We start from the raw sequence: 25,959 nt of genomic DNA, 5'->3' as shown, positions 1-25,959 counted from the left end.
AAATTTAAATTGGGAAATGAAACCATTTTTATTGATGCCCTGGCACGGTGAGTCAGTCGGGGAGTCAGCCAGTCAGCTGGGGAGTCGGGGAGCCAGTCAGTCAGCCAGTTAGTCCGTAATTTATGGAATTCATAGATTTTGTTTTACATAACTTGGAAAGTGGTATTTGATATGTAACAACTATTCATCAACTCCCGATCTATTCATCAACTCCCGATCTTCTACGGTACGCACGAGCGAAGCCCAAATAAGGCGTCGAATATATTCCCGTCACATCAGTTAGAGAAGTTAAGTAGCTCAGGTTCTGAGCAAGGGCGGATCTAGAACACATTTCTTTTTGGCGGGGGGGGGGGGGGGGGAGGGGGACCCAAAATTTGGGCCCCCCAAAAGTGGGTCAAAAATTACGACACAGTAAAAAGGCATGTGTAGAAATTATGTTGTATTTTTGTTGACAATGTTGTATTTCAAATTATCATATAATATTTTGGTGATCTGTAATTCATTTCAGTGTTGGATCTTCCATAGTAGTTTGCAACGCGTGCAAAATGTGCAGTTTGCCAGCCAAGCATAGAAAGGTCTATAATAAGGGAATAAATGTGTGCTCGAGAGGTTTTAATCACTCTGTTTAAGACTGCTTAGAGTCTGGGTTCCGATAATTACCCGAGCCGGACTGCTTAGAGTCTGGGTGCTGATAATTACCCGAGCCGGAGGCGAGGGTAATTATCAGCACCCAGACTCTAAGCAGTCTTAAACAGAGTGATTAATACCGACCGAGCACATATTTATTCCCATTCATAAATACCTTTTCGGTAAAAGAAAATCATGGAATTCGTTCAAAAAATCCCGATTTTGATCAACAAGTTCACTCCAGCTTTTTTACACATTCCTCTAGCAAATTAATGGAGTCTTCGGCTGGCGAGTAAGATGTAAACAACCCTTTTATGGAGATCGACGCGCGCGTAGCACGTTCTGCGCGATGTTGCGCAGAACGCACCTGGGGCTTTGCGTTTTGAATTTAGACCTATAAAATTCTGACTCACTGGTAGTGTTGCGCATGCCTACGTGAGGATTGTGAACGTTCAACCAATGAAACGGTAAGAGGCACTGGATTTTTAGGAGTCCACTTTTTATGTGACACTGGAAAAGTGTTTAAGAATTACAAATGACTAGTGAAGTGCCTGTCTAAAATGTGCATATTCGGGAAACACAAATTGCTTTGCCGCTGGTATAGGTTGCATACTTGCAGAGTTTTTGAGAACTGCTCGTGCAAACAACGCACACTTACGTCAAAGTTTGTGCCAAGTTTGAAATTCGACCACCTACAATGGTCGCTTAGTCGACTGCAAAAATAACGTGCCCGTGTACATACGAAAACATGGTATGCAGTGCTATTCACCCATACTGAACAATGGTATCGCCCTACAATGCACGTGCCCGTCCTTTTTGCATTGTTTGCGTCATATTCTCCCCCTGCATTTAACCACAATGGTGTCCATCTTACTCAGCCTGCTGCCATTTCTGCTGCATTTAATGATTATTTCTCCTCCGTGTTTAACCCATCAGGTTTTATTCCTGAAAACCCATCGCCCTGTTCATTACCCATCCCTGAGTTAACAGAGCTTTTTGTGTCAGATGGCCAAATAATATCCATTCTCAAAAACCTACCTGTCAATAAATCTCCTGGCCCTGATGGTATCCTACCTAGGGTTTTGAATAAGATTGCAGCGCACATTTCTCATCCACTGTGTTTGCTGTTTAACTCATCTCTCCGCTATGGTAAAATTCCCGATGCCTGGCGGTGTGCTAACATCACTCCTGTGTTTAAAAAAGGTGATAAGTCCATCCTGGCAAATTACAGGCCGGTTGCTCTCACGTCAGTCTTGTGCAAAGTACTAGAGCGAGTCGTTGCATCGGCCTTAACCGATCACACAGATAATGTTAGGCTTATTAAACAGCAATGCTTTACAAAACGTCGTAGCTGTGTAACCCAACTTGTTAACGTTTTGCACTAAGTGGGCGTCTAAGTCGACGTTTTCCTCGACATGTCTAAGGCATTTGACAGGATGCCGCACGGTGTCCTGCTTGAGAAACTGGCCTCACGTTTTAACATCCGAGGCACCGTGTGGCATTGGGTCAGATCCTTCTTAACAAACCGCAGACAGCGTGTGATATTCCAGGGTAGTGCTTCGTCTTGTGCAGATGTTTCTTCTGGTGTCCCACAAGAGAGTGTTCTAGGTCCTACCTTGTTCAATTTATTTGTTAATGACATTTCTGACAGTGTTTCTTCTAGAAGTGTTATGTTTGCTGATGATGCGCTGCTTTTTCGTGTTATCCAGTCACAAGTGGACGAGCATCATCTTCAGACTGATCTTAATCACCTTCTTCAGTGGTCATTGTGTAATCACATGGCTTTTAATCCTTCCAAAACAAAGGTTATGCACATTACTCGAAGTAGAAATATTCATCCTCCTACTTACAATCTTGGTAATTCCCCTTTGGCCGCTTCCTCATCCGTTCAGTACCTAGGTATCACTATTAGCTCTAACCCAAGCTGGAATTCCCATGTTAATGTCATTGTTTCTCGTGCCAATCGCCTCTTAGGTTTTATCCGATCAGTTGCTGGAGGTTCATCCACCCGAGCATTTTTCACACTGTATAAATCGCTTGTCCTACCTGTCCTCGAATATGGTATCCCTTGCTGGGGCCCGCACACGCTATCACAAGAACAACAGATTGAGCGTGTGCAACGTTCAGCAACCCGAATTGCCCTAAAACAACGGCGAGGTCAGATGACATATGAGGACAGGCTTGACCGGCTTAACTGGTTCTCCTTATCATCCAGAAGACAATACCTACCATGCTCCTTTGTGTTTAAATGTTTACACGGTTTATGCCAATGTGAGACCATATTCAGTGACAACATCCTAATCAACCCACGCCACCCAGATGTGCTTACATTCCGCCATCTTCATTCACGCACACTTGCTTTGTTTCATTCCCCCACCCGCAGTTTCCCTAGAATATGGAATTCTTTACCGCCTCATGTCTTCAACCCTTTTCCCACTTCTAAAATTTCAACCCGGTTCCGACCCGGGTAGCGTGCTCTAGCCGGATCGAAATCAACCCTGGGAGGGACCAGGGTTGAAAATCTCAACCCGGATCGAAATTGCATTTTTCGGCCTGAACCGTGTCGAAAATGATGGTGTGAACCGCCCGGGGTCAAGGGCGGATCCAGAACACAATTTTTTGGGGGGCCAAAAAAAATTTTGGTCCTCCAAAAAAGTGGGTCAAAAAAATTACGTCGTGGGGTTCGGGGCCCGCTTAAGGGCCCCGAAAAATTTTTGGATTCTAGATGCTCTGTGGTGCGATCTGAGGCAATTTCTGACCACTTTAACCAATGTTTTTTTGAGGAAAAGATGGTGGTGTACTATAACCCGTGAGGTTATATAGACAAAGTAAGACAGTAAGAGACGAAGTGGTACTTGGGATGATGTGGTTTATTCGGTTGGCTGTGACGCTCTCTGTCTGATTCCTAGATTCTACTGGGTTTTTATACAGTAAATGAACATTCCAATCTTACAGCTATCTTACAGGTTTCTTGCCTTATTAGGAATCGTCCACTAACTAATGAATATTAATAATACAGAATTGAAGGTGTTTGGTCAACTTGTATCTGGGGGCAGGGCTAGGCAAATTAATAGAACAATCGGATTTCCTTATAAGTCTGTGGGCTGAATCACTGTGGCCTTCCGATGCAGCCCAGCATCCACCCACGCGGACCTTGTGGCTAAACTGGCCATTCCTTAGATGTGTATCATTACCAGGAAAGTGGTCCTGTTCCTTGAAGGTCAACGTATACAACTTAAACAGTAAAAATAAAACATGATATTTTATCATGGTGATAGTACTCATTGCCTGCCTTTATTGCGATGTTAAATAAAAAAAAAAAAATTGGTTTCGTTTGGGGGGGGGGGGGGGCATGGCCCCCTTTGGCCCCCCCCCTGGATCCGCCCTTGCCCGGGGTTGAGTCACGTACTCACGGCCGATCCGTGTTGAGTTGAGGCCGACATTTTACCGAAAATCTGACACGCCGTGCATAATATTTCCCTCCACCACTATCGCCGTCACAACACCGATCACGAAACAATTGCTCCCTAATTATCATCCAATAATGTATCGGTGTATGGAGCATCCTTTACCGAGTCTGGGCTTGTATTAGGTCTGCAAAATGTACCCCCAAAAAGTACATTTCTAATGTTAAATAGAACGAATCGTCTAACGAAATGACCGGAGCCATTTTGGAAATATTGCACACAGCTGCGCTGGTGTCGTACAAAAATCGGACTCCCAAATCGGATTCCTTTACTCTCTTATTATTGGGCAAACCCTTTCACGTGACAGGTCCTTCTCCTAATAGGCATGCGCAATACTACCAATGAGTCCGTATTTCACAGAGTAGTAAATTCACGCTGAACACCGGCCTGTCCGTAAGCCTCGTGCGCGCAGCAGCCGCGTGCGTCGCAATGCATTATGGGATTGAGAAAATCATCGCAGCGCCCTGTGCCGAATGCGATCCGTGTCGAGAATTTGTAGTGTGAATACACGTGGGCCGTAGCTGGATTGAACGTTACACGGTTCACGTAGCGGCCGTTCCCGTAAAGGACAGTGTGAACGTCGCGTCTCTCCGATCCGTGTCGAAAAATACTCGGGCTGAACCGGGTTGGATCCGGGTAGGTTTCAACACGGTTCGAAACGGAGATAGTGTGAAAAGGCCTAAAGACTCAGCTGTTGTCGACTCCCTTCCTCGATTCCTTAGGGCCCTCAAGCAGACATTCTTATCGGTAAGTTAACTCAACCCATTGCTCTCTTTTTTTGGCTGTCATTTTGATCACCCCTGCGGGGGCCGATGTTTTCTGTGTTTGTAATCTGTCTTTTCAACGTTATGTGCGGGGCTACATACCCGCGGGTAATAGTAGTTTATTTTACTTTTGCGGTCCCTGACCCACATAACTGTCATTTGTCTTGTCATGTATTCGGATTTTCGTCCCAGGTCCCCGCTACCGTCTTACTGTACTTGTTGTTCGTTGTTTTATGCTCGTTTTACTCAATTTTGTTTTGTTTTGTTTCTGTGATGGTCGAATAAATAATAATAATAATAATAATAATAATAATAATAATAATAATATTGAGCACGCGCACTTTAGCTTAAACATGACGTAAACAATTGAAAAGAACGGCAGTGCGTGGTGTTATGTTCTAAGCTGCCACATTTGCCTCCGAAAATACTGCTTTTTTGCAGCTTTTTCGAGAACCGCTCATCCAAACCACTTCAAACTTGGCACTGCACATTCTGTGGCCCCGAGCAATACACCCGCCGATTTTCAACTTCATACGGTGCCCGGTTCCGGAGATAATCGACGGACAGACAGACAGACAGACAGAGATTCCTTGAATTATAGTAAGACTAGCGGCGGACAGACAGACGGACAGACAGAGATTCCTGGAATTATAGTATAGACTAGTGCAGGGCCCGTTGAAAAATGTGTCTGTGTTGGAGGGGGCAGAGAACTGCTCATTCAAACAACGCACACTGGCGACATGTTGCTAGCTTTCACAGGTTGAACGCACATTTATAGGTTAAACGCGCACTTTGTACGAGTCGCCAACCCCTGGCACTGATATTTACCCATACTGGACTATGGTATCGTCCTACAGTAAAGGTGGCTCAGTCAGTCGCCTACAGTAATTGTTGCTCAGTCGACGACAAAATGCGTATGGCCGTGCAGCCTCTCACGTCCTCGTACGCGTACAACCGTGCTGTGCCGTCTAAAATGTGCTTGTTTGAGAAGCGCAAATTGCTTTGCCGCAGGTATTGGTTGCAGGCTTGCAGAGTTTTTGAGAACTGCTCGTGCAAACAACGCATGCGATTCAATGCCAGGTGTTGTTTTCACAGGTTGAACGCACACTCACGTCAAAGTTTGTGCCAAGTTTTAAATTGTTTGGGCGAGTGGTTCTCAAAAAGGCTGCAAAAAATAGCGCAGATATTACTCACCCCTACTGGACAATGGTATCGTCCTGCAGTAAGTTCGCTCAGTCGACTGCAAAAATAATGTGCCCGTGCAGCCACCACGTATAGGTGTACATACGGTAACATGGTACGCAATGCTATATATATTCACCCATACTGGACAATAGTATCGCCCTACAATGCCCGTGCGCTTGACATCCGGTTCGTTAGTGTGACGTCACCTCCAGCACTTTCTGCACGATTGGAACCGGAAGTTAACGCAGCTCGAGCGTTTGCAGCCAATGGGCGCTAGTAATCAGTGGTGTGCGCGCGTGTATGACGTTTTTACTAACGAACCGGATAGAGTTATGGCGCGTGCCCGTCATTTTTGCATCGTTTGCGTCATATTGAGCACGCGCGGTTAAGCTGTACATGACGTAAACAATTGAAAAGAACGGCAGTGCGTGGTGTTATGTTCTAAGCTATATACTGGCACGCTAGGCTTCAGAAAATGCTGCTTTTTTGCAGCTTTTTCGAGAACCGCTGGTCCAAACCACTTCAAACTTGGCACGGCACATTCTAGTGTCCCGAGCAATACACCCGCCGATTTTCAACGTCATACGGTGCCCGGTTCTGGAGATAATCGACGGACAGACAGACAGACAGACAGCCCGACAGACAGACAGACAGACCGACAAACAGACAGACAGAGATTCCTTGAATTGTAGTATAGATGGACTGTAGCCGTAAGTGAGTTCCGGGGATGATAAGTTGCTTCTCTCAAAATCAACTGCGCGCGGCGGGTACGCGAGCACCACGCAAGTGCGCCCTCTCTAGGCATAAGCCTGCAGTAGTAATTTCAAGAAAATGGAGGCAATTTCAATTTCGCATTTTTACACGCATTTTATGGTGTGTTCATCGAGTCGTTTTTGCAAAGTGGAAATCAGGAAACTTCCACGGTGGTGTTTTTGGCAGTGTTTAATGCTCAGATGCCGTTTATTTAAAATGTTCCGCGTGAGAAATGATCTCAGACAATGAGTTTATTCAACTATAACTACGTTTGGAGTTAAATTCTGATACGCTTCACCAGTTTCGTGAAAAAAAGTTCACAGTCAGTACTAGGCCCTTATCCGTCGTGCCACAAAACTAAGTGATGCTTTGTGGACATTTTTCAAAGTCTACCTCGGCAATAGTATTTCTTTTGATATGTTCTTCAGAATTAGGTAAGTTGATATGCTAATTAATTGGAAAGAGTGTCCAGACGCCACACTTGAGTGGTTACAACTCAATACAAGTGGCCTATAACTACCTAACATTACTAAAAATATTTTCAGAGTATTTTCCAACAGAATTGGATTTTTACTCAGTCTCAAATTCATGTCTTTTCAACGTTTTGGAATGACTGGCATAATATTGAGAAGTAATTAACTTAGCAGGGATTTTTCTCTATGACATTGATTGAGCCCAGGTAAAGTAGCGACAATAGCGAATATCAAGTGAAAAAGAGTCTTGATTTTGATTTCAGGAACACTACTTTTCATCAATGATCAATTAAAGTGTGGCTTACAGTGCAGAACGCCTTCCACCGCTGTGACCCAGGTTTGAATCCCACCTGGGCCAACATGTGGATTGGGTTTCCAGCCACTGACTGATTACTTGGGTTTTTTCTAGTTCGAGTAACTTGGACCCAACTTATCGCCTTTTTTAACATTTGGACATGGTCTGGCGATAGTAAGGTCCAAGCTAATACCGCGAGCTGGACAACACCGTCCCAAAAACCAACATTTTCCAACAAAAAACATCAGATTTCACCTTTAAAACGGCCTCCAAATTACTAGATATGCCACCTGAGGTACAAGTAGACACTGATGTTTAAGATGGTTGTACTGAAGTTTACTTACGATCCGGAAAAAAGTGAAATTTTCCGTTCATTTCGGAGAGCTCCCCTCGCGATCTTGAACACGTTAAATTTCCGATCGTGTTTAATGTTTGAACGACGCGATTTTTTCTTCATACCCAGCGTACATTCGATGGTCCCCGTATCCCGAGTGCAATTCCGTTACCGAGCGCGCGCGATGCATCGATTATGATAATGATAGACTGGATCACGTTTGTAAACACATGTGCATTTCAAACGATAATAGGGAGTCGGGAACTAGCGCAGCTTTTATGGCGGATACCAGTTCAAGCTGGTTCCCGATTCCCTTTTACAGTTTGAAATGCACATGTATGTGTTTACAAACGTGACTCATCATAATCGATGCATCGTGCGCGCTCGGTAACGGAATCGCACTCGGGATACGGGGACCATCGAATGTACACTGGGCATTTTTTTTTGGAAAATGTTGGTTTTTGGGACGGTGTTGTCCAGCTCGCGGTATTAGCTTGGACCTTACTATCGCCAGACCATGTCCAAATGTTAAAAAAGGCGATAAGTTGGGTCCAAGTTACTCGGACTAGGTTTTTTCCAGAATATTCTTCTGGGGTTTTTCTCCCACCTCTAAGACTGTAATTTCTTCTCATTGTCTTCTCTCTACTGGTTTCTTCAGGCTTGCGAGCCTACAGTGCCTTGGGTGCTTTTGAGGTCTTTTTTTAGAGGAATCCTTGGTTTCATCACCAGAAATAAATAAATGATAGTAAATCATAATCAAATAAAACCTGATGAGACACAACTAGCCGTTAGTAATCAGGTTCTACTTGGGTCACATTGCAGTTTTAACCTGTTTCTGTTCTTTGCAGTGTATGGCGGATGGACACCGTGGTCCAGCTGGTCTGAGTGTACCATCAGCTGTGGGGAGGGAGCCTACACAACTCGCTCACGGACCTGCCTGGATGATGGGACGGCCTGCTACGGTGACTCCTTTGACGGCGACGTCTGTAACATGGACCCCTGTCCGGGTAATTTGGACAATGTTGATTCCAACTGGCTATGGGCGTGTCTGAATTACTAGGCTGTACGTGACTGGCAGTATCACATACTCCTACTACAGTGCGTCCCACTTGCACCTTTTGTTTGCGCAGTGGCGTAGCCAAGGGGGGGGGGGGGGCGTGGGGGGGGGGGGGGGCGACCGCCCCCCATGAAACCTTGTCGCCCCCCCAGTCGCCCCCCCACTGAGATTTTGAGCTTCTAAAAAAATTATCGTTGATCTACATGACGCCCCCCCCCCCCCCCATGAAATGTTCCAGCCCCCCAGCGCCCCCCACTGAAAAATTCCTGGCTACGCCACTGTTTTTGCGAGGCTCTAACGTCGGCGCAGAATCACATACTGCCATTGTTGTTATACCATTTTAAAGTTTGGAATCTTAACTTTATCCCCGGCGAGTATTGGTTTGATATTTAAAAGAGTTTTAAAATTACTCGTGTTCAAATAAAGGCACGATGTCAAACACATGGAAAATCAATGATGCGGTACATCAGATGCAAACTCGAGTCAACAAGCTGTTGAAATTAAAAAAAAAACCAGTTGATTTATATTACAAACACATTGAACGTGAAACGAAGAACATGTGAATTTATTTAAGGTGTAGTCTATGTGGATCGAAAAGAAAAGGAAACACAGAATGTAAGTGGCAACGACATCATCACATCGTGAACATGATGAACCATTTCCACATTCGAAAAAAAATGCGCATGATTGATTTTCTTTGAAATCTGTTGAGTTTGTTTTTGACATGCCAGGTTAAAGGGAAAATACAACATTTGCAAACATCAAAAACAAAACTACCATATTATTTTGAAATACCTTGCTGGACTGTTAGTGAATGACAGTCTAAATTGGCATCCTGTAAAATCATGGCATCTGGTATACTGTCATTTTCAAGAAAAGTGGTGTTTCCGTATCAAATTCCAACACTGGTCAGCCGACCAGCGTTGGAAAAACTGGCTTTTTTTTCAAATACTGGCCCCAATTGACCATATTTAGTTAGTCCGCATTTGTTTGCAATCGATTACACATCTGTGAACGGGTATTACAAGCCAGCTAGACTCGTGTATGCTACTGTGCATCGGGAGTCCTGTTTATTACGTCACGATTTACTGTGTTTTGTTTGCTGCCCGCAACATCGACTTTTACACAGTTGCATGTTCGGGTCGAAACTGGACCTGAAAAACAGCTCTCAAAAGTACCTTTTGTACTCATTTCATGACAGAAACAATAGTCATTTTTATTTCATCACAACTTAGGCTACATATACTCGAAAAATGACGGAAATGTCTTCGAGCATTCCACAACCTCTTTAAAGTTGTTGAGATGCTATAGGAGTGCCTAATTTTGATGCCTTTCTGGCCTGTGTAGTTGATGGCATCTGGCTGGAGTGGAGTGGATGGACCAACTGCACTCTACCCTGTGGTTCAGGGACCAGGTACCGCCGGAGAGAGTGCCAAGAACCAATGCACGGTGGAACACCCTGCCAGGGACCGTATGATGAAACAGAGGCCTGTAATGTTGACCCCTGCCCCGGTAGGTCATAGTCTAGTCAATCCATGTTCCATCACAAGTCAGTCATAATAAGGTCACTGTAGTAGCGGGGAAGTGAAGCCTAGTGGTTGGTGATAGTGATCCACGGGCTGAGGGTCAATAGTTTGAGTGTAGCTTCTTGCCAATGCATGTTGTGTCCCTGGGCAAGCCACTTCACCCCAACTTGCCCCTCAACCCATATACATTGGTATTGTTATGTCTTGTACTTATCCCAGCTCCCCTCCCCCAAAATAAAGTTACATCCCTTCATAGAATATAAAACAAACAAAAAAATCCATGGAGTACTGGGCTGTTAGGTACAGGCTTCATGTAAAGTCTAAGGTATTGAAAGGGATATTATACATTTCTCCCTGCAGTGGATGGGAACTGGACCATGTGGAGTGACTGGCATGCCTGTCCTGTTTCCTGTGGAGGCAGCACCCAGACCAGGAATCGAACCTGCATCGGTCCGTTCTACGGAGGTCAACCCTGCGTGGGCGTCACAAGCGAAGAGAGAGGATGCAATCCAGATCCTTGCCCAAGTAATTTTTCTTAATATTAAAGCTATAGTCCATCATTTGTAATTAGTGCATTTTGTTCGTTTGAAGCAACAAAAGTGTTCAAAATCCAATGAAGGATACTGAGCAACTAACCTGATGAAGTTTCAGCTAAGCTTCAGCTGTACATTCCGAGAAAAACAGCATTCTAAGATCTCAATTTCAAATCAAAAGTTACTGAATCATGTTTTGAATTGTTTTGAATTGCAGCTATACGCGACGTCGCGCACTGATCCGATGAATTACAACAACCGCGCGCGCGTGTGCGTCGTTCCAATACTTGTGCGCGCTGCGCTGAATAACAAAACGAACTACTAATTTAAATTTTCCTACGGTGCTTCTTAAGAATCACCGTTGGAAATGCCTTCTTTCGTTGATTACTTCAAAATGACAGCTTCCCAGAAAGAATAATTTCACAGGGAGTTTAGTTCCCTTACTATCTTTCAACCAAGTTTGTTTTTCAACAATAATTACGCCAGTTACTTTTCGGATGGCTGCAAATGATGGACTATAGCTTTAACTATTGTTTGATCGGTCACAGTCAGTACTGTTGTCAACTACCTCTGCCATACATTTGTATACAGATTAATAAAAAACAGTCAGATTGCATTCGTGTAAACACTGTATGACGTGTCAAATTCCATCAACAGACAAAAGAGGTAACTGGTTGGTTTATCTGGCGTATCGATCATCTCTAGTCAAAGCATGGTTATATCAAATTCATGAGGGAATTTGTAAACTGTTAAAATCAGTCACTTGATTGATTTTGACTGCCGTGATAGATACCGTAGCTGAATTTGCCGGCCAGAGAGGGAGAATTACTTCATATTAATTCGTTGGTTGCACCACAAACCGACGTATCGCATTTTTTTTGTGTTTCGAGAAAAACCGATTAAAAGTTGCTCATTATTTTGTAGGCTCATTCCATATACTCCCTGTGTAAGAATTCAAGCTGTTTCGTTTTTGCTAGTAAATTATAGATTCAACTTTATTGTATGCAATCCGTGTGCATCTGAGTTGCTAAGTTTTTGAGAAATTCAGCTCCAAAGTTATTCGTCAATTCGTGAAACAGATTTTTATCATGTTTACCGTATGTCATACAACGCGCGTAATAGTGGCCGTGGTACGTCGGTTCGTGAAACGCTAAATTCCAATTTTTCATGTCGACGCTCCTTTGTGACGTCATAGCACTATGGGAATTAGCGTGTAAAGCGGCGTATCGGGATACGCCACTTTGTGGTGCAGCATTTTTCATTTTTTAGAGATACGCCACACAGTCTAATTAGTGTTCTTAGTTAATTAGAACTCCGATCGGAATAACACTTTCTGAGAATGAGCACTTTGATGAAATAATAACGTTAATGACAAAAACTCAATTTGGCAAAAAATCCAGATACGCCGGTTCGTGGTGCGACCGACGAATTGTAAAGTTGTTAACCAAACCGTTACTGGATTGATATTGTGCCTGTGTACAGTTTGCTCAAATTACATGTACGAAGTGTCTTTGGGTCTGGGGAATTCCCAACAAAACTGTTAAACCAGATTTAAAGGCCGGTTGATACTAATCATGTAAATGCGATACAAATTTGACGTCGCAAAGCATTCGCTGCGAATTTGCCGGAGTTGAAATATGTTCAACTTTTGCGAATTTGCAGCACAAAAACTTGCCCCGACGTCACAAATTCGCGTTCGTGTTCGCTTTCGAGTCGAGTATTAACCGGCCTTTACTACTTGAATTGGAAATCAAATTGCTTGGGATAATTTTTGCATAAATATCACTGTTAAGTTTTGTCTGTACTACACATTACATGTAATCAAATTGTAGGCTTTTAGATTTCACTTTCTCAAGTCAATTTGGTCAATTTTCATCCAAGCATTATTTTTTATTAATTTGTATACAGTCCATGGCGCTTGGTCTGAGTGGACCAGCTGGTCGGAGTGTAGCGTCACCTGTAACTACGGAGTCATCACACGGCGGCGGTCATGTGACAATCCTGCCCCACAGTACGCAGGAGACTATTGCTGGGGGCGTGGCTTGGAAACCAGGGATTGTTATCCGCTTACCTGCCCACGTGAGTGTGGAGTGGTTATATGTGAAATTTGGACTGTAAATTTTGTCTATCAAGTTTTTTAAAAAAGTGCTGTACTCTTAAAGGTAGTGTCCATCATTTGTAATTTGTGCATTATGTTCGTTTGAAGCAACAAAAGTGCCCAAAATCTAAAGAAGGGTGCTAACCTGATGAAGTTTCAGCTCAGTGAATGCTGTATATTCCGAGGAAACAATATTCTAGGATCTCGATTTCAAATCAAAAGTTGCTGAGTCATGTTTTGAATTGGGCCTGAATTCAGTGTCCGAGACACGTTCTCACTGAGCCGATTGCAGCTACGCGATGTCGCGCACTGATCCGATGAATTACAGCAACTGCGAGTGCGTGTGCGTTGTGTCAATGCTTGCGCACGTTTAGCTAGCCTTGGTCAATGCTCTCGTCGTTATTCGTCCTGTACGCGGTCAATCGTCGGCATATATCCTCACGCGCTGTGCACATGCATGTAAAAATACAGCGCGAACAGCAACCTCATGCGGCCACTATTTTTTTATGCAAATCAGTTGGGGACGATCTCGAGCCTTGCTTCAATCGTCGGCCAAAGCTTATGTTTTTCTTTATTTTGCGCTGGATTTCTAGCGCACGACCTCGTATGCGAATACAGATAATGTAGGCGGGGCTAATATGTGGAGTGTCCAATCACACCTTGGTAAATCCGGACGTCATCAAATTATTTGCAGCTATTCGCCTTTTGCGGACGTGACAGGAACCACAGTTTTTGTGCATTGGTGCGGAAACGGAAATTGCCAAGAATGCGTCTTTAGACTCATCATTGATGACAGGTTCTGTCACTGATTTTTTCAAAATGACAGCTTGCCTGAAAGAATAATTTCACAGGGAGTTTAGTCCCATTACTATGTATGCTTTTCAACAATAATTACATCAGTTACTTTTTGGATAGCTGCAAATGATGGACTGTAGCTTTAAGAAAACAGCTGATTGCGAGAAAATTCACATATTGGGTCAAATTAAACCCATGACCTCAAACTCCACCAAAAATAAATGAAAATCTTTCCTTCTCTGCATGTCTTTGATCTTTTCAGGTAATGGCGGCTGGTCGCCATGGTCTGCCTGGACTGACTGTTCCCAGTCCTGTGGCTGGGGTTTTCGTCAGCGCCAGCGTACCTGTGATAACCCTGCCCCAGCCTTCGGTGGCTACTACTGCGTGGGGTCCGAGACTGGCGGAGAAAGCTGCATTGAGGCCCCATGCCCTGGTCAGTCACTCCCTGACTGAAGCTGAATGAATTTTTTGGGGCAAACATAATTGTTTTTCAACCTTTGAATAATGTTCATCTGGATTGTTTGTCAGAATATTTCTGAAGGTTCTTTTAGACAAATCCAATAAGAATTTTGTGAAGATGTGGCTCGCAAATTAGTGACATTTTACTGCCTAAGCTAGCAGCTTCTCCAGACTGGCCAGTCTGAAAAATTGGTTAAAGTGGTCAGAACTTGCCTCAGATCGCACCACAGAGCATCTCAGAATCCAAATTTTTCGGGGCCCTTTAGCGGGCCCCTTCAGCGGGCCCCGGACCCACACCGTTAGGGCTTCGTGCTCGCATTAGCATGGTTACTTCTGATCAAGCTCCATTGCCAAATTCTCACTCTCAGCTCTCGCTCAAAGTTGGCAGCCCTGTCGTTAACTGTCTCTCCAGATTATAACTACTGCTTCTAAACCTCATTTATGACCTTTTTTCCAATTATCAGAGAGGTAAAATACAATTATGAGTTGGGTTGTTTTTGGTTGATAGTCGATGCTAGCTGGGGTCCGTGGGGTGCATGGAGTAACTGCTCCAAGCCCTGTGGGTCAGGAGGCAACCACACACGTACCAGGCTCTGTAATTTCCCCCCGGCGCTGCATGGTGGCAGAGACTGCGTTGGACTGAATTGGAGTATGGGAGATTGCTACGTTGATCGCTGTGAAGGTATGTGTTTCCTCTATGCAAATAATATGAGCAATTTCCACTATTGCAACTCTGAACACTTGCCTTGAATGTGTTGAAGATACCACTCCTCAATTTCACGGCATCCTGCCTAAATTATCCTGAAGTTAATCTTCAACTGTACTTCATTGCGTAATCCGTTAACAACTGTACTACATTTTATTAGATTCACTGAGGAATCTATAAACAGGTAAAACCTATATCATGCTCGGGCAGTTTTGCACGCTCCAGGAAGAAATAGGTAGGGCTGTGCCGAATATTCGGATATTCGGTTATTCGATCGATAAACGAATATTCGAATATTTATTTTCGAATAAGAATATTCGGTGGTGATATGCAATGAAATAAAAAGGTGAAAAAAACTTTTTTTTTTAACAACAAAAGTGTATTCTCAAAGTTAAGTTTCAAGTTGCTGCCAAAAAACCCCATAAAAGTAGCTTGTATACACGTATATGCCAAGCAATAATGCCATACATATATTACTTCTGCTTTGGGAGTGCTTGCAGTAAAGCCAACCCATTTTTTTAACGCCAGACTGCAACACCAATCGCTGATGCTTCCGACAAGATAAACAAGACATTTTGTCTTTCATGTCTTCACAAAACACTTCCTGACACCTTTTCATATCAAACTTCTAGCATGAGTAGTAACGTTTCCGTTGTCCGTATTTTTGTTTGTTGTTGTCCTACTTACAATCCCTACTTTCAAAAGAAAACCGCCGCTGTTTTTCCCCGATGCGATCCTGGCAAGTTTCCCCACGCGTTGGTGTTACATGTACATTTGTGCAGCATATGCAGAAAATGCAGCGTGGCATTGGAGAGGAGCACGTGTTAATTTGCCCACGTGCGCAGTGGGAGGGGCTTACTGGATCGGCTATTGATATCGCGAAAATGGCATGCCAACATCGATGTAGAAGACCTCTGCAACCTCATGCAAAGAACTTGATTTCTTTTTTCTGTGTGGGCCTTTGTATTTTCCGTTTTCATGTACTTATTTTAAGGGACGTACTGCTCGCACAGGGTCGCACAAGAAGCGGTACATTACACTGATACAGCGAAGCCAATTCCCCCAAAGTTTTCCATCGTGTCGAATGCACGTGGTTATAGGGAATCGCCTTGCACGCAGTATGCTGCTCACAGCACGTGGCGGTGTTGTAGAAAACTTGTCATGAACCCCAACATTACATTAAAACGTTTTGAAAACCTTGGTTCATTTACGTTACGGACTCTGGGATTTTTTTAAAAGAATTTCTTGTTTACTTTTAGGGGTAAATTTATTATGGCTGTTAGATGTTCGCCTCAATGCCTCCGTAAATATATACATGTACATGTACAAAATAATCTAGTTCTCTCAACTGATCAGAGCACCCTTTTATCGAACACATTTTCGTTCGCTGTCCGTCAGCTTTGTTCGCTGGGTTAGTCTGCTAATTGCACCCAATATTTGCACAAATAAAACATACATAAACACTTCAAAAACTAGTTCAGCAATTATACTTTCAGTAATAATAGCGGGAACCTCTGGCTTATGTCCTCCAAGTCGAGCAAAACGCAAGAAAAAGGGCAGACAACAGAGAGGATTTCAAACTCAAAAGAGCTCTCATTTATTTCGCCAGACAGACTTTGCGGTCAACTCACCGCACCGTACCCCTGATTCCCAGCATAGAAAACCACAGCTAGACAAAATGTATCAAAATGTTGCAAGTTGGAATATCCAAACCTTTTAGTGGCCTATTTGTTAGAAAGTTATCTCCAGAGCACGCACTTAGCCAGACAAAAGAACCGGGTCAGCGCGCCTGTGCCCTAATTAGCCCGCCAACAATGCGCCCGCCGGAGATCGGCTGGCGATTTTTTTTTTTTTTTGCTGAAATGTCACCCTTCGTGTTTTGGGTACACAGCTTATAATACATCCCCTGTGGGCAAACAAGGAAATACTGCTTTGCACGTGTCAAGCTGGGGCGTGTGTATGCCGCGCCCACGCCCATTATTTGCATAAACTTAAATATGCATTTACAATTCAAAGACCCATATTTCATTTCATTAAATAAAGACATTCAATATCATATGTTTTTTTCTTGGAGTTTTTGGTTGTTGAGAATAAGTTTATTTAAAATGATATAAAATCATTTCCTCAATTCTTGGTGACAAAAGTGCGAGTTATTATAAAAGTGATTTTTTTTTATCCTCAATACTGTGACTAGGAAGTACACCGTTTTGTAGACTTCAAGAAGCTTCCAGTAATAGATATGCTCGGTTCCTGTTTGCGAGTTAAGGGTCGGAGAGTCACAATAGCTGACGCCACCCGCCGTGTTTGGGGTTCACGGCTTAATACGTCCCCCATGCAAACAAGGAATCCTTCACTCCAGCTTCTCTGGTTATTGTTAATCTTTAAATTACTGACGACTGAAGAACAACTGATTGTTGTCAAATACCTGACTTACCTGTGAAGAAATCATGCATGGCATGCTGACGTGCGCACGTACGTTGACTACATGTACATGTATGGCATATTTTTGCTCTTGAGGGAATTTAGAATGGCCAAATAACCGAATATTCGAATATTCGATCGATTGGAAGGTCGAATATTCGAATATTCAATTATTCGAATTGACTCAGCCCTAGAAATAGGCAGGGCCTATTGATACGAAATGATAATAGTTGGAACAATTCATTACAAAGTAGAAAATAAACGTTGACATAAAAGTGTACCTTAAAACTTGCTGTTTTCACTGTATACCGTGCAAAGGAATTGTGGGGTACAAAGTTAATGTCCTCATAAATCGAGCCGTCTTAAAGCTATAGTCCATCATTTGTAATTTGTGCATTTTGTTCGTTTGAAGCAACAAAAGGGTTCAAAATCTAATGAAGGATACTGAACAACTAACCTGATGAAGTTTCAGCTAAGATTCAGCTGTACATTCCGAGAAAAACAGCATTCTAAGATCTCAATTTCAAATCAAAAGTTACTGAATCATGTTTTTGAATTGTTTTGAATTGCAGCTATACGCGACGTAGCGCACTGATCCGACGAATTATAACAATCGCGCGCGCGTGTGCGTCGTTCCAATACTTGTGCGCGCTGCGCTGAATAACAAAACGAACTACTAATTTAAATTTTCCTACGGTGCTTCTTAAGAATCACCGTTGGAAATGCCTTCTTTCGTTGATTACTTGAAAATGATAGCTTCCCAGAAAGAATAATTTCACAGGGAGTTTAGTTCCCTTACTATCTTTCAACCAAGTTTGTTTTTCCACAATAATTACGCCAGAAATTTTCGGATGGCTGCAAATGATGGACTCTAGCTTTAATATATCGCTCTGTGATTGACTTCATGATTTGACTTGTGATGGACTGGACTTTATACTTTTCTTGTCGCGTTGGTCATCAGATGACGGGGGTTGGTCAGAGTGGAGTGCATGGAGTAGCTGCAGTAAGGAGTGTGAGACGGGTCTTGAGATGCGTAACCATACCTGCAGTAACCCACCCCCTACCCCACCGCATGGCGAGTATTGCCGTGGGCCGAGCAATGAAACCAGGATATGCAATACGCACATCTGCCCAGGTAAGGCAATCATTTCCAGGGGTGTGAAATCTCAGCTTAAAAGCTGATTTCAGCTTTTTTTGTTTTGGATTTCAGCTTTTTTTTCAGCTTTTTCCATCACTTGCTGTGTACAAAAGTATATGGATTTCAGCTTTTTTTTCAGCTTTTTCCATCACTTGCTGTGTACAAAAGTATAGGAGTTTTCCAAATGTCAGCTTAATTACACCTTTTTTTCAGCTATTTCAGCTATTTTCAGCTATTTTTATAAGTGGCCACTCACACCCCTGCATTTCTCATTTCTTATATAACCTTATACTTTTCTAACCTTTAGGGGTTTTATTTCTTGACTCTTACATTATTGCGAGGTTCTCATAAAATGCAACTTTCAAACCTGTGATATGGTCTGTATAGACTCTGCAGAAAGTATCATGAGAATGCATATTCAGAACATAAGGTTTTGCCTTAAGCAAGGAAGGACTGAATCAAATTCTCTTCTGTATAGAATTGAAAAGAAAGATGCGAGAATAACCAAAAGGGTCAGAACTAATGTGCATCGAGGTGGGTTGACCAGGCCAAACCGATCCGAAACGTTATCAATTTAACCGAATCCGAACCGAAACCGATCTGAACTCCCCTGACTTAACCCAGTAAAAAACAAGCAAAAACTGACCAGAGACCCAACCGACCCAAAACCTCCCTGAGATCTGGCTTGGACAATTGTGTACGCATTTGCCTGAACTTACCCACGTAGTTTGAAAGTCATCGTCTCTCGGTATTAAAGAATCAGTCATACAATACAGTGAAAACTCATAACGTTACCTACTGGTGTTCCTACACATTATAGACTTTTGAAGGTTATAGACTCCGTGCATAAACGTAGAGGGCGCTTTTGAGGGAAACATTGGCTCTAGATGCGCACTGGTTCATGCGCTTATGATGGCGCAAAGTATGCACCGTTAATTTTTAACAAACCGAGTAAACTTAAACTTTGTGTGAGTGCCAGGCTACTGTGACAACGTAGGGCTGTTCATTTTTGAATAATTATTTAGCATTCAAATGCTTGAAACTCTGTTTGACCGAATATTTGGATATTTGAAACTGCCACCTGCAACTACGTGCCACGCCGGTCAAAAGTTGCATGCAGAGTGTGCCAGTTAAAGTTTGCCTATTGCAAATATGGGCCACTGGAGTGTTGCGCAGCAAGTATTATATAATAGTCAAGGGTTTTAAACCTGCTAAAAGGATGGGTACAATGAACACCTGACTATACAGTGGAACACCGCTATAACAAACATCGCGGGATCCACAGAAATTGTTTGTAATAGTGATCGTTTGGTATAGCGATTTGAAGCCGATACTCACCAGCTTGTGGTATTTCACACATTAGTGGCGCCCTCATTTGACCATTGTTTATAGTCAAGTGGCATTTGCAAACCGCGCGCTGATTCCCTGAACTTGTCCAATCATCTTTACAATATTCTGTAAGTGTAAGCAAAACTTAACCTTGTAGTCCCTGGTATAGTTACTGAAAGATGACTTTGAACACGTGTGACTATTGAATCAGGTAATTACACAGTTTTTTGGAGCTTACTTGGGTGGTTTTTCCTTCTATTCCTTGGGGAAGTTGACATTTTTCAACAGCAATGTTCGGTACGTTTTGTACACAAAAATTGGGAGTCAAGGATGATGTTCGGCCGGTATAGCTGAATGTTCGGTATAGCCTTGTTCGGTATAGCGGCGTTCCACTGTAATGGCACCTGACTATAAAGCACCGAACTTTACGATAAAATAACATCACAGTCGTGTGGGTAGTCTTTTTGTTTTCGAATATTCCAACCGGCAAAAAGGTATCAGAATATTCCGTTGATGATCGAATATTCGGTATACTTGGGACAGCCCTATGGCAATGCGTTCTAACTCTCTCTTTGCAACCGAGTGATGAGGGGGTGCTTGTGAATGTGGCTTTTTATATCGTAACAGAATTTTGTTTATCCAGCATTTTATTAATCTCTTTTCATCCATTCATCCATTCATCATTACTCTCCATTCAGTACACGGAGGCTGGGCCCCCTGGTCCACATGGACTCTATGCCCAATCACCTGTGGGGGCGACATTGAGACCCGCTATCGCATCTGCACTAATCCCCCGCCGTTGTTTAACGGCGACGACTGCGCGGGATCGCCCAATGAGGAGAGAGCGTGCAGCACCAATGGATGCCCCGGTAAATATCATTGGCTATTAAGTCAGGAGTTCGAAAATTTTCCTTGTCTGCACCATTTTTGACCTGTCATATCACATATTGTGCAAAAAGTTGAATTTTAAAGAATTTATATATTTGTATTTTGAATTTTGTAGAATAAGAGCTTTCTAATGGTATGCAACATTTGGAGGATACTTAGTACAGCAACAGAAATATAGACCGCCAAGTTATGTTAAAATTCCTATAAGGAAAAACATAAAGTTTGTAGAGCGCATGACTGATATATGTGCATAAGAATTCCATATCAATATTATTATTTCAGAAATGATACATTTTGTTCAAACTTGTATGAAAATTCCCCGTGCTATTTTCGATTTTCATCCTGAACAGTAGATGTTCCTTTTCTAAATTGCTATCTTCTAGCAATACAAACGTTCTTCACTTTTGAATGAACCATCGACCAAAAAGTTTGACCCATATGTAGTTTTTGAATTATCACTTTACAAATTTTGATGAGGCCTGAAAATAATTCTGTTCTTGTGGGATAGATGTTCAAGCCCCACAATCAGTATGGACAAGGTCTTTTAAGGCAGATCTGTTTGTGCCCCCCCCCCCCAAACAATGACGCCCACAAAAACCCAAAATGTGTTTTATAGTTGGAATTAAACATACAAATTTATTAACCCTAACCCCCCCCCCCCAACTCCATCAAAATCCATCCCCCACTTTGGTGGATTTTGGGGGATATGGTCCTGCAGGCCTGGTTTGACTAAATATTGATGGAGTATGATGGACTTGGGCCTGGAAGCCTAAAACAGAGCATGTATTGGAAGCAGTGTGATTGATGGATTATGGTGGACTTGGTCCAGTACTTAGGAAAAGACAGTATGGAGTTAAGAAACAAAAAGAAGAGAATTTGTTGATGAGCATGAGAAACGCAAATTAACATTTTTGGATTGTTATTTTCCTGCAGTTGATGGTGCTTGGACGACCTGGTCGACTTGGGCAGTCTGTTCCACTAGCTGTGGAGGGGGGAATACCTCCCGGATCCGTACGTGCACCAACCCGGCCACTATATGGGGAGGGACTCCGTGTCCTGTGACCGACCCCAGTCAAGAATGGAACGACTGCAATATGTTTCCTTGCCCAAGTAGGTTCCCAAAACCATTGGATTGTAATGCTTGAGTTTTTTTTCTGTTCATTTCTCATTAAGTATTCATATAAGTCTTTTGGAACAGGCAGTAACAATAGACTGTGTTTGAAAAGGGCGTCCAAACAAAGCCATCAGCAGTCTCTATTAATCAATAATGTTTCTAGCTGTTAAGGTCTAGATATGCCCTGTGTTAAAAAAAAAGCCAAAAAAAAAAAGAAACCAGTAGTTTTAGACAAGAAATTTGGACATTGGATGAGGACAATATCAAAAACAATATTGCAGTCATCCAGGTATTTTTACTGACATAAGGCCAAAAAAAAAATAAGTCGGTCTCTGGTCAGCGCGCGCGTCGATTTTAATCATGCGCGTCGATCTTTTTTTTTCTCCAAAATGTTCCGTGGTAGCTCCAACAGCGCCCTCTATTTCTGCACCTCCTCAATTTTTTTTTACCAAAGAGCACCAACAGGGCCTGCCTAGTGCACCAAGGCAAATGATCGAAAGCACCAAGGCAAATTATGGAGGACACCAATGTACATGAGGACACCAAAAAAGCAAAATAGTACCTACCTTGTCTGTACAATCCAAGCTTGAAAAAAAAAAAAAAAAGCCCCCCCCCCAAAAAAAAAGCCGCGTGGCCACGTCAATTCCGGAACTTTGGTCTGACCAGAGACCGAAAAAAAATTTTTTGGGCCTAATATTGCAGTTTTTACGGAAGCATACATTGCGCTGATTTATTTTTATCACTGGAAGCCTAATATAAATAATAATCGATATTAGCTTCCCGAGGTATTGGCAGCAGAGGGAACTAGTTTGTCAACTTCCTATACCTTTGGGAGCGTATATTGACTATGCACCCTCAAACCATGTTATATTTGTGTACGTAATGATAGTAATTATCAAAATTTAAACTTACCATCTTGGAATCCCTCTTCACAGTTCACGGTGGTTGGTCCGCCTGGTCGGACTGGCCAGAGTGCCCAGTCACATGTGGTGGCTTTGAGCTGCTACGAGACAGGGAATGTACCAACCCTGTGCCACATCATGGAGGGGATGCCTGCCCAGGCGATGCGCAGGAAACCTACCTCTGCAGTGATAACCCTTGCCCAGGTAGGCTAGAGATGATCCCTGGCTTTTGCTGGCCCACAGGGCCTGCCTAAGTGCCCTCTTTGTACCTATCTCAATGACTGACTGACTCACTGACCATCACTTGGGAGCTGGGGAGTGCTATTGTATAGGATTACCCTGTTACGCCACTGAATGGGATAAATCCGGCCAATTGTGTGGACCACATGCAGGAAAAGACGTTCCAGCCCTTCAGAATCATGTGTTCATCAGATCAAATTTGCGTCCGGTGATGTAAATCAATATTAGGTTTTGCCCTTCACCGATGTATAAACACTGTATACTCAGTGTGTAACCTCCCAAGTGAAAGTTGGAAAAAATCACTTGGCTGGGACTCGAACCCATGACCTCCTGCTTTCTAGTGCAGATCGATGTCTAATACCATCAGTTGGAGGTGGATCAGTTGGAGTAGTTTCATTGCAGTACCCGCTGTTACATCAGATTCCAACCAGCTGACTGATCCCGCAAGCTTGGTGGTTGAGTGGTATGACATAGAAAGCAGGAGGTCGTGGGTTCGAAACCCACCTGAGTGATTTTGTTCCAACTTTCACTTGGGAGGTAACACTCAAAAGCAAGTGAATAGAAGTTTGTGCGTTGAGACCAGCTTTACTCGGATTGATTTGCCTTGTTATGTTTTGCCGTCCATTTTCAGGAAACGTACGTGCCTTGCAAAAGTGCGATCTGAACTAGATAACATTCTGTTGCTTGAAAAAATTGTAAAGCAAAGTTATGACCATTTCATAAAAGTTACGTGGTGCGTAAATCTGCAAGTACTTGCACAAATTTGTAACTGGCGTATAAATTCTCCCAGTTGTTTATGGTGGTATTATTTTTCCTTCAAAATTCCAAATTGTCCCTTGTGACATACATCTTTGCAGACATTTGAAAAATAAAGAAATCTCCATATTTTTCTGAGAATCATTTCCAAATATTGTGGTGCAATTAAATGTTTGCGTGTTTTGTTTCAACCAGTGTTACTGTTAGATTCCATGCATTTATTGTAGCAAAAATGGCTTTGTTAATGACAATGGTTCTTTTTTTTCTCTAATTCACAATTCAGTCACATTTATCAGTTTTACGCTGTAAATGGGTAGCAGTAGCACACGCGCCTATGGGATTTGGCTTCAGCTACTTCCATAGTAAAATAAAAAAGTAAAGTCCGTCACGAGCCAAATGTTGCCCATCAGGCCGGTGTTTATTTCCGGTTTCAAAAGACTCAGAATATTTCCATTCTCCCTGGATGGGATGCCAGCCCATTGCAGGCTATTCCCTAGCTAATGCCGGCACATGAAAATCCGTCTCCTATGAAAATCGGACCCCTTTTCCCTATTATTGGTTAATCCCTCTCACGTGACCGGTCACTTTCCTAATAACCATACTTACGCATGTGCGGTATTACCAATGAGTCCGAATTTCATAGAAACGTAAATTCACGCTACACCGGTACCCATTTGTACTCCTGGGTGGAGAGAGGCAAGTGGGGGATGAAGTGGCTTGCCCAAGGACGCAACATATGACCAGCAGCTGATTCGAACCCCTGACCCTATGATCATGAGTCACGAACCCTAACCACTTAGCCACACTCGACCAGCTGCTTCCATAGGTGCATGTGTCATTTTAAAGGGAATGTACAACATTTGCTTTTGCTGCAATTTTCAGAAATAAATGGATTTGGAGGATTAGTATGTGTTAGCAAATATTGTTAAAATGACTTGTTTCATGTTTTGGACTCGTAGATGTTGGAAAACCAAGAAAACCATGGGGTTCCCAGACCCCACTTAAGATGAAACCAGGAATTTATAGACTTTGGGGAATTGTAAGATCAGAGAGTCAGTCTAGTAGGCTTGTACCCCTTCACAGTTGTGTAATCAATTGCAAAGAAAACACGGAATAACTAATTATGAACAATTAGGAGCAGTTTTGAAAAAAAGGCAAGTTTTCTCCAATGCTGGTCGGCCGACCAGCGTTGGAAAAATAAAATTTTTCTTGAAAATGTCAGCACACCAGGAGCCATGATTTACAGGATGCTTTAGACTGTCATTTCCTAACAATCCAGCAAGGTATTTAGTGATAATTCGATCATTTCGTTTTGTAATGTTTGCAAATGTTGTATCTTCCCTTTAAGGCGTATGGAAAATTGAAAACAGCTTATCGCACAAAACTATATGAAGTTATTTCGATAGCAAATGGATATTTGTTTTGACAACCTTATTTGGCAGTAAACGGCAGTTGGACGCAGTGGTCGTCCTGGAGCGAGTGCAGCGTGTCCTGTGAGGGCGGTATGCAGTCCAGGCAACGCACCTGTGCTGACCCGGCCCCCGCTCATGGTGGAGCCTATTGCCATGGCAACTGGACCGAGGAGGACATTGGCGAGCAGATGGAAATGGAAGTGAAGGGATGCAACTTCCAGATGTGCCCAAGTAAGGAAACATTTGCAGTGTCGGTTAAATATTGGAGATTTACCAGCTGTGCTTTTAAGAGTTTGCTCCGAAACATGTATATTTTCTAAAGTGCTGTTTTACTAGCAATGCCAAAAAAAATTATTTTTAATTTTGAATGAAACATTGATCATAAGTATCAGCCTATGTTTAATTTTGGATGATTACGTAACAAATTTTGAAGTATATTCGCCCTGGCTGTAGTTCAGTTCTTAAAAACTAGACTGGTTGTGGCCCCTTTATCAGGAACCAGTTTACTTTCAGGGCTGATATCTGTTTGTGCGAAAAAGCAGCCAAAAATAAAGGGTTTTTCCAGTGAGTTGCAGATGCCCACAAAAGACTAAAAAATGTTTAATTTTTATAAAATCAAAATATACCAATTGGAAATTTGTCAGGAAAAAAAAAGAAAAGAATTTGTTGAATAGCACCGACAATAGG

At 42.8% G+C, this 25,959-nt stretch overlaps 1 protein-coding gene across 1 annotated transcript in view; it reads left to right on the top strand.

The window, feature by feature from the left end:
• The first annotated feature begins 6,832 nt into the window (after positions 1 to 6,832).
• Positions 6,833 to 25,959, top strand: part of LOC119728189 (SCO-spondin-like) — a 35,904-nt gene continuing 16,777 nt past the window's right edge. The window contains exons 1-12 of the mRNA XM_038200314.1: positions 6,833 to 7,230; positions 8,747 to 8,905; positions 10,303 to 10,467; positions 10,842 to 11,006; positions 12,923 to 13,093; positions 14,170 to 14,340; positions 14,875 to 15,048; positions 18,455 to 18,628; positions 20,659 to 20,829; positions 21,782 to 21,958; positions 22,898 to 23,068; positions 25,303 to 25,503. Of these exons, the coding sequence (XP_038056242.1) occupies positions 7,161 to 7,230; positions 8,747 to 8,905; positions 10,303 to 10,467; positions 10,842 to 11,006; positions 12,923 to 13,093; positions 14,170 to 14,340; positions 14,875 to 15,048; positions 18,455 to 18,628; positions 20,659 to 20,829; positions 21,782 to 21,958; positions 22,898 to 23,068; positions 25,303 to 25,503 (1,969 nt within the window). The 5' untranslated portion in view covers positions 6,833 to 7,160. The remainder of the gene's footprint in view (positions 7,231 to 8,746; positions 8,906 to 10,302; positions 10,468 to 10,841; positions 11,007 to 12,922; positions 13,094 to 14,169; positions 14,341 to 14,874; positions 15,049 to 18,454; positions 18,629 to 20,658; positions 20,830 to 21,781; positions 21,959 to 22,897; positions 23,069 to 25,302; positions 25,504 to 25,959) is intronic.

This window comes from Patiria miniata, unplaced genomic scaffold, assembly GCF_015706575.1.
Source record: "Patiria miniata isolate m_02_andy unplaced genomic scaffold, ASM1570657v1 HiC_scaffold_20, whole genome shotgun sequence".
NCBI lineage: Eukaryota > Metazoa > Echinodermata > Asteroidea > Valvatida > Asterinidae > Patiria > Patiria miniata.
The sequence above is the reverse complement of the archived record's forward strand: the minus strand, read 5'-3'. Positions and strand labels throughout refer to the sequence as shown.